General features: G+C 55.4%; 1 protein-coding gene across 2 annotated transcripts; it reads left to right on the top strand.

The window, feature by feature from the left end:
* Positions 1–2,607: 2,607 nt before the first annotated feature.
* Positions 2,608–8,323, top strand: PRKAG3 (protein kinase AMP-activated non-catalytic subunit gamma 3). Of its 2 annotated transcripts, none has more exons than XM_032857225.1 (13): positions 2,608–2,660; positions 3,018–3,057; positions 3,514–3,669; positions 3,970–4,382; positions 5,503–5,584; positions 6,079–6,137; positions 6,258–6,303; positions 6,533–6,587; positions 6,766–6,892; positions 7,027–7,192; positions 7,471–7,508; positions 7,678–7,824; positions 8,176–8,323. In XM_032857225.1, the coding sequence occupies exons 1-13, from the start codon at positions 2,640–2,642 to the stop codon at positions 8,290–8,292; spliced, it is 1,467 nt and encodes a 488-aa protein (XP_032713116.1). In that variant the 5' UTR covers positions 2,608–2,639; the 3' UTR covers positions 8,293–8,323. The 2 variants fall into 2 exon arrangements, with proteins under 2 accessions (XP_032713116.1, XP_032713117.1); XM_032857226.1 differs by having other exon boundaries at positions 2,622–2,660; positions 3,495–3,669.
* The last annotated feature ends 436 nt before the right edge of the window (positions 8,324–8,759 follow it).

The raw sequence follows: 8,759 nt of genomic DNA, 5'->3' as shown, positions 1-8,759 counted from the left end.
AAACTGCTGGTGGCTGTCTTGAGGCCAAATGAAAAAAATGCTTGGCTGTGAAGGGAGCCTCCCTTATTCTGCCCACTGGGCCAGCTCCCATGGCTGCTGAACACAGTGTGCTTGAGAAAGGTTTGGAACTACTGGTACAACCCCGGCTAAGGCTGCCTCTTCTAAACCACCTTTTGTATCCAGCCTGAGAGGATCTCTCCTGTAGGTCTTTGCTAGTAGTTACAAGCAACGGCCAATGCACACTAACAGTCTGAGTGTTTCCATCCAGTTTCTGTGACTTATAGGCTCTATTATGGCATTACAGATAATGGTCACACCAAATTTCTCGCTGTAATATAACAAGGGTCACCACCTTACCAGTGGACAGTACTTTTCTTGGCTATCTGCTGCCCAATCTCTAAACCAATGTCACTTGTTTTGGGCTTTTTAGAGCAGTGCCACTTACAGATATTAATTCTGTATTCATTAGGATGCATGTTTGGTTGCTGTACCAAAGACCCAATTTAAGAATGATTTAAACAAGAAAATGTATTTCTCCCTCATATAAAATAGTCCACAGTCTAAAGCTGGTAGGGTGACTTTGAAGCCTTTAACAAGCATCTTCCATTTTGGGTACAAAATAGCTGCCCTAGATCCTGCCATCACAGCAACCGTCCAGCCAGCAGAAGGGGTAAAGGAAGAGAAGGAACCTACACCTCTTTCTTTTAAGGACTGATCTGGAACTTGCTCACATCCCTTCTATTCACATCACTTTGGCCAAGATTAGTCACAAGGTCTCATTTAGCTGCAAGGAAGATTGGGAATCTGAGTCTTTATTACAGGCAGCCACTCACTCTCCAGCTAACATTCAAGCAGTTCTACTACTAAAAGAAGAAGAGAAAAATAGATAGTGGGAGGCAACTGGCAGTCTGCCACAGAATGTTTTATCCTCATTTTTCATGGGTAGAAACAGGCTCAGAGCAAACAAGCAATGCTTTTTAAGGTCATATGGCAAACAAACAGCAGAACATGAATTTTAATCAGGTCCATCCGGCCGTAAAACAGGTTTTCCATCACATCCAGCCAACATATTTTGGTCATCAAGGTGCCCACTGTTTACTTGAAGATACAGAACCTTCGCACGTGGATAGTTATGTAAATGTCAGCTCTGTGTACCCTGAGATAGGCACATAGAACCTGTGCTATAGGAAGACCAGTGCAGTGAGAGTGATGCCATCAGGCAAGACCGTCCTAAAGAAGAACCCTCCTACTGGCCCTGTAGATGGAACAAGCCTGAGGTACAAGGGGAATGGATCACCACTGGAGAAGGCAGTGGTATGATCTGCACTTGTTCTGTATCTGGTTTGATAGTGAAGGTGTCCTAGAGCTTAAGGATGGGGGGGTAGGTAGAAGCTTTCCAGGTCCAATTCATCACATCTCTCCAAGGATGGTACACTTTATCTTTCCACCAGTTGAGGCGTCCCCTTAGCGGTGCCTTAGACATTCCATCATCTGGGACAAGCCGGGAACAGGCTATAGGGCTCCCACAGAATGAGAGCTGCACTCAGCCCTGGTACTACCCAAGACACACACAGAAAGGCAAAGTCCCTCCCTTATCTGTTCTCCACCCTCCCTGGAGGCAGGACAGGGGCTTTGAGGGGTGATGAGAAGTGTGTTTGGTACATTCAGCAAGAAATCCAGTAATCCATTACTCAGTGTCCACTCCAGGGCCCGAGACTGGGATGGAAGAGCCTGGAAGGGGGAGAGGAGGGGCAGGCAGAGAGAGGGGAGCTAGAGCAGCTGCAACAGCATTCCCAATTTGGACACTGACTCAGGCCCCAGGAATGCCCAGGAAGGGCGGGTGGGCAGCCACCAGAGCCAGGCTGGGATCCCTTGGCACAAGAAGGTGTAGGGACAGCACGCACAGAGGGACGTTGGGACAAGGGCTCCCACACACTGGGACCCACCACCAAACCACCGGTAGAAACAGATGTCTCCCACCCTGGGCCCTCAGGGCCACTGCATAGCTTCATGACTTCTCCTAGTTTCCCACCTTCCCGGCCATCCCACCCCAATTCTTCCAGCAGGGGAAGGGACAGGCTCCTGGGACACCAGTGGGGACACCTGGACACACAATGGCCCTCTCCTGGGACCGCCCACAAACCCCTTGGCCCCAGCCTCCCAGCCGACTCCAACTTGCCCTTTTTAACTCCAGCATCACCCACGACTGAAGTTTGTAGGAGTAACAATGGTTGAGCTCAACTTGCCTCCATTTTTCCCTCCTTTGTCACCTGACAAAGATGAGAAGGAACCCAGGACTCCCAGAGCCCACCTCCTCCTACCGGTGCCCCCACCCCTACTCCCCACGCAGGGATCCAAGCCACCTCCCCCCATAGCAACGTCCTTCAAGCTTGTCCTTGAAGACCCAGGAGGGAGCCTAGGACCGAAGCCTCGAGATTCCAGGTGCGCCCCTGCCCTCCCCACCCCGCCACAGGCTCCGGGCAGGAGCGGGGGAGCCTGTGGGGCCCTCCCTCCTGTCGCCTGACACCCAATCAGAGCGAAACTGATCCGGGGAGGGCAAGGAGCCAGCGGCGGGGCCCAGAATAGTGCTGTGCGCTGGGTGTTGCGCACTCGCTCCCCACTTGGTCGGGGTTGGCCGCATGGATCACACGCTGTGCCGGGTAGGGGTCCCGGGGGATGGGTGCTGGGGCAGCAGAGGCCAGGGGACGGGGAGCACACCGCTGTGTGTGTGTGCACACGTGTGCGTGTGTGTGCATGTGGGCGTCTGTCTGTATGGTTATTCTCCGTGTAAGGGACATCTGTGGTTCTGTGTGCATCTGGGAATGGTTGAGTGTGTGGTTTTCTGGATGTGTAGAAGTGTGTGTGTGTGTGTGTGCGCGCGCGCGCGTGCCCGCGCACACTGTGGGGGGTGTACGTGTGTGTGGGCGTGCACACACACATGTTGGGAAAAAAAGCTCTTTTGTTGTTTGGGAATGTGGGACATGTTCCCACCCCTTCAGGCCTTTTTCTCCCCACAGAACCCATCCTGGAGCCGCCTTGGGGGACCAGAGCATCAAGGTAAGTGGATCCTCTTCTCCCACTTCCTTTGTCTCCCACGTTTTTGGGCCCCCAATCTCCTCTGCTCTCATAGCCCGGCTTTTGTCTCTCTCTCTCCTTTTCCTGCTTTATCCTGTCTCTTTTCCCTTTGTACCTCACCTCCTCCTTCATCTTTCAGAAGAAGAAGGGGGACAGATTTAGAGTCTGAAGACTAACCCTGGTTCTGACTTTATCACTTACTAGCTGTGTGAACTGTGACAAGTTGCTTAACCTCTCTGATCTCAGGTCCCTCTTTAGTAAAATAAGGATGATCATTAATACCTCCTTTATAAGATTGTTGTAAGGTTTGAGTGACAAATATGTAGGAGAAAAACCCTAGGGGAGCTTGCAAATATTAAATATTATTATTGATAACATTTTAATTGATTTTGTTGTGTTACTCCCTATTAACCAAACAGTCCCCATTCCCCCTTCCAGAGATGAGCTTCCTAGAACAAGGAGAGAACACTTCATGGCCATCACCAGCCATGAGCACTGGCTCAGAGAGAAGCCATGGGAAACAGGGCACCAAGGCCTCGCGATGGACAAGGCAGGAGGCTGTGGAGGAAAGGGAGCTGCTGGGTCTGGGGGAAGGTGAGGCCAAGGCCAGTTCTGGGGGGTCGGGAGTGGGGGGCAATGGGCTGTGCCGGAGCCTCATCTCGTAGCCTCAGTCTTTCCAGATGGGAAAGGTCAACTGCATTGCAGACCCAGGGGCCCGGCACAGCCAACTCAGGACAGACCCACTGTCCTGTGTGACTCTGAGACTCCGCTTTCTCACCTGCAAAATGGGACCGCAGCTGCCAGGCTTTCCAAGGCTGCTGTGAAGTTGACCTGAGCCAGCACATACGAAAGTGCTCCACAAGACAGGCTTACTGTCCTCTGCCTCTCCAGCAGATCCAACCGATCCCCAGGCCAGGCCACCTGCTGAGTACGCCAGGCTGGAGGCCACATTCCCCGAGGCGACGCATTTGTCCCAAGCTGCTCCCTTGGCCCGATTGGGCTCCGCACCCACAGAGTGGGACATCTTCCCCTCCGACGACGTAGCCTCAACCACGGGCTCCAGCACAGATGGTCTGGAGCTAGACCTAGAGTTCCCGGCCACTGGGGCCTGGGGGTACGAGCTGGGCATGGTGGAAGAGAGGCCTGCCTTGTGCCCCTCCCCGTGGGCCCTCCTACCCAAGCCGGGCTGGGACGATGAGCTGCAGAAGCCGGGGGCCCAGGTCTACATGCGTTTCATGCAGGAACACACCTGCTATGATGCCATGGCAACCAGCTCCAAGCTGGTCATCTTCGACACCACGCTGGAGGTGAGGCCGTGGCTCTGCCCCGCTGCCCTCCGCTGGGGCTGCAGTCCCCGCTCACAGCCGCCAGGACACCCTGCCAGGCACCCCCTGAGAGTCCCCTCCCAGGATGCCTTCAGAGCACCCCGGAGTCCAGGGCTGGGGAGGGCTTCCCTAACCTAACTGCCATCCTCCATTTAGTATCCGTAGGGTCTTGGGTCAGTCAATTTACCTCTCTCGTCTCTAAAATAGGGATTGATCAGAAGGGCATGCCACTCTCAATCTTGGCATCATGAGTTCGAGCCCCACGTTGGGTGGAGAGAGTACTAAAAATAATAATAGTAATAAATAAATAATAAAACAAAATGGGGACAGGAATGCCTGCTTTGCCCTACAAGCTTCAGAGGACTCCTGAGACAACCCAGGATAAACAGGAGCATGACAAAACCCAGAGTATATGGAAGACACAGGAGGGTGGTCTAGGAAAAACAGCAGAGAAATCTTGGTAACAGAAAATTAAGATGCGCTCCAGTCCCTTCTCTTCCACTAGGCTAAGCTCCCTGAATGCCTGATTCTCACCGTCACAGAGCACGGGCCAATGTCCCCAGAAGCATGGCATGAGAACCACTCACAGAGCCCTGAGTCTAGTGGTAGACGAACAAATTTGTTTATTTTAGTAGCTTTGCATTTATTTTGATATGCGTTAGAAAAATACACCCAGAATAAATGCCACCAGTGTAAATGCTATTAGTTCAGATGAGGCCACATGAATCAAAATCAGATTTATTTAGAGAAGGATATTCTGTAAGTATTACGTTATTAAGTATACCTCCAGTGCTTAGATTAGGAAAAACTAGACGGTGTGTGACTGCCCACACATGGCTTCTGAGTGGAAACGCTGGCTTAGGTTCCCACATCCGGGGGAGCCAGGGGAAGGGATCACAGCCTCTGGCCACCAGCAGCCTCATCTCTAAGCAAGTGTACCTGCCGAGGACCACATCTAGGGGGCGCCGTAGCATAGTAAAGGCAGTAGAGCTCATGTACTGGAGACCACTGCAGAAGGCCCCAGGGAATGCCCCTGGTTGGGACAGGGTACCACTGAGGGGCAAGGAGAGCCTCACCCCTTACTGTTCTCTCTGGACCTCAGATCAAGAAGGCCTTCTTTGCCCTTGTGGCCAACGGCATCCGGGCGGCACCTCTGTGGGACAGCAAGAAGCAAAGCTTTGTGGGTGAGGAGGGGCAGGGAGGCAGGGAAGGGAAAAAAGATCCTTTGCGGTGATTCTTGGGCTGAGCTCTGAAGCGCCGCGGGCTTGAGCAGACCCTCTGGCCGAGCCCAGCTGGGGGTTGGCACGGGGAACATCAGATCCCGGTCTTGTGGCCCCTAGGCGGGAGACCCTACATGTGGAGTAGGTGTGACTGGCTGACCGGTCCAGCTCTACTCCCCCATGGTCCCACGTTACAGGTGCTAGATAGGAAGAGAGGAGAGGAAGAGGGAGAAATTAGGAGCATAGAAGGTGAGGGGAGGAGAGAGATGACACGGGAAGCGTAAAAGGGACAACCTCATTTCTCAGGCATGGGAGGGGGCTGGCCTGCTTCCCTCTTTCCACAGCTCCCACAGCTGTCTCAGTCCTCGGCCTCTGGCAGAGCAGGGAAGGGGGTCTGACCCTTCAGCCTGCCTCTCACCACAAGGCCCCAGGCTGACCCCCGACCCCCGACCCCGCAGGGATGCTGACCATCACAGATTTCATCTTGGTGCTGCACCGCTATTATAGGTCACCGCTGGTGAGGAGTGGGCTGGGGGTCCCGGGGGCTCCCGTTTGGGCTGGGGCAGAGGTTGGCTCAGGGAGCCTGGCGTCCTGAGGGACCCATGTTCTGATTTCTGGAGTCTGTCAATGTCTCTAGGTCCAGATCCATGAGATTGAAGAACACAAGATTGAGACCTGGAGAGGTGAGCTGGTGGGGGGCCTGGTGGGGGGACCTGGAAGGGACTGAGGGTGTGTGAATGAGGGTGGGGCCAAGCATCCGAGGTCGAGGCTGGGCGGTGGGGATTTCCTGGAAGGAGCAAGGGAGGGGTGAGAGGGAGCCCAGGGGACTGGAGGGCAGAAGACCGTCTGGGAGTCAACTGGTGACGGGCAAGGCAGTCAGCTCCCTGGGCCTGACTCTGGCTTTGCCTACAGAAATCTACCTTCAAGGCTGCTTCAAGCCTCTGGTCTCCATTTCTCCCAACAGCAGGTAAGGATCCTCAGCCACTCACCTGCACCTCCCCACAGTCCCCTTTCCCAGCTCCGCGATTCCGAACTCATGGGCTCATCCTGCCTGGGACGAGGCAGCCTGCACACCCTTTCTTCCTTTTGCATGGGCTGGGGTGGAGGGTGTCTCTCCCCCAGACCCACTGCTCCCACCTCTGCAGCCTGTTTGAAGCTGTCTACATCCTCATTAAGAACCGGATCCACCGTCTGCCGGTCCTGGACCCAGTCTCGGGCGCCGTGCTCCACATCCTCACACACAAGCGGCTGCTCAAGTTCCTGCATATCTTTGTGAGCTGGAGCACAGCCTCAGGGGGTCCCCCAGGGGGTCACACAGTCCTTGGCCCAACTGACTGGGAAAGGGGCCACTGGGAGCCCTCAGGGACCTGCCCCCCACCGACCCCCACCTGTCCCTGACCCACCAGGGCGCCCTGCTGCCCCAGCCCTCCTTCCTCTCCCGCACCATCCAAGATCTGGGCATCGGGACATTCCGGGACTTGGCCGTGGTGCTGGACACAGCACCCATCCTGACGGCACTGGACATCTTTGTGGACCGGCGTGTGTCTGCGCTGCCCGTGATCAATGAAGCTGGTACCTGAACCTGGGAGTGGAGCTGGCTGGGCTGGGGTGGCGGCGGCAGGCAGGGGTCTGGCATCGGCTCAGGACCCAGGGTGGAGCTGGGGCTATAGGTCTGCCTGCTTTGAGTCTTGGACGACTTAGCCTCTCTGTGTCTCAGGCGTCATTTTGAAGTCAGTTGCCTGGAGGGGGTGTCCAGTAATTCCTTCTGAAAGCCCGCCCTTGGCCTTTGCACGGTATCCTGGTCCTGATGTGAACCTCTTCTCTTTCTCTCCCCACCCTCACCCCTGCAGGACAGGTTGTGGGCCTCTACTCCCGCTTTGATGTGATTGTAAGTGTGTGTGGGGATGGGGAACTGAGGGTGCCATGGGGAGAGGCTGTGGGTGCGAGGATTGGTGGAGGGATGTCTGTGGACCTTTACGGGTGTAGAGGGGGCAGCGTCTGGGGTCTGGGGTCTGGCTGAGGGGCTGACTCCCATGGCGCTTCCCTCCCTGCCCCAGCACTTGGCGGCCCAGCAAACCTACAACCACCTAGACATTAGTGTGAGAGAAGCATTGAAGCAGAGGACACTGTGTCTGGAGGGGGTCCTTTCCTGCCAGCCCCACGAGAGCTTGGGGGAAGTCATTGACCGCATCGCCAGGGAGCAGGTACCCCACGCCTCTGCCTACGCGCCCCCAAGACCTATGGCCCAGTCCTCATGAGAAGCTCCAGCTGTCCCTACACACCGGGCACCTGCCCTGTCCTCCCATTTCATGGCCATTCCAAGCTCTCGGTGTCCACACTGGTCTGCCACTGCTCTTGCTCCTGGGGCCCCCATGTAAAAGGGACACTTTGCATTGCCCCGAGTGGTCAGAGCCACCCCTAACTGATTTCTAGGAGACATGCTTTTCCTCCCCATTACGTTGCATTCATGCCCCTGATTCTTGGTGCCAACCTTGCTGGCTGCTGTCGCCACACGACAATGCCCGAGCCCTCACTGACCCTCTGTGCACCCACAGGTGCACCGGCTGGTGCTAGTGGACGAGAGCCAGCATCTCCTGGGCATCGTGTCACTCTCCGACATCCTTCAGGCACTGGTGCTCAGTCCTGCTGGTATCGATGCCCTAGGGGCCTGAGCGTATCTGAGTCCTTCCTCCCAGGCCACCTCTCACATGCCGAAGATGACGAAGGGAGCCAGGGGACCTGGCCCCCGTCTTCCCCCACCCCTGTTTGCTGGTTTGGCCCTGGTTCAGGTAGGCGCTACTCTGGGCCAATGGCCTCAGCACCTGCCCATCGATTTTTTGGGGCGTTCTCAGATCTCAGACCGGGGCACCTCAAGGATGGGAGTGGCTCAGCTCATGGCTGAGGAGCCCTGTGAAAACTCCAAGGGTTGGGACTCCCCATGGGGACCCCACTTTGTCCCCATCTCAGCTGAAGTCACAGAGGTCCTCCTAAGAGGGATGAGCAAAGGCTGGGGTAAAGGCAAGGACAGTGCTGTGATTTCAGATGCTCTCGGGAGACTGACTCGCCCTCTCCCAACTCAATTTTCACCTGCTTGGAATTCCACTGGAAGGAAGCAAGTCAATAAATCTTTGCTGAGTGG

The sequence above is a fragment of the Lontra canadensis genome, unplaced genomic scaffold (genome assembly GCF_010015895.1).
Source record: "Lontra canadensis isolate GAN:19392208 unplaced genomic scaffold, GSC_riverotter_1.0 scaffold13, whole genome shotgun sequence".
In the NCBI taxonomy this organism is placed as follows: Eukaryota; Metazoa; Chordata; class Mammalia; order Carnivora; family Mustelidae; genus Lontra; species Lontra canadensis.
This window is presented reverse-complemented; position numbering and strand designations above follow the sequence as displayed.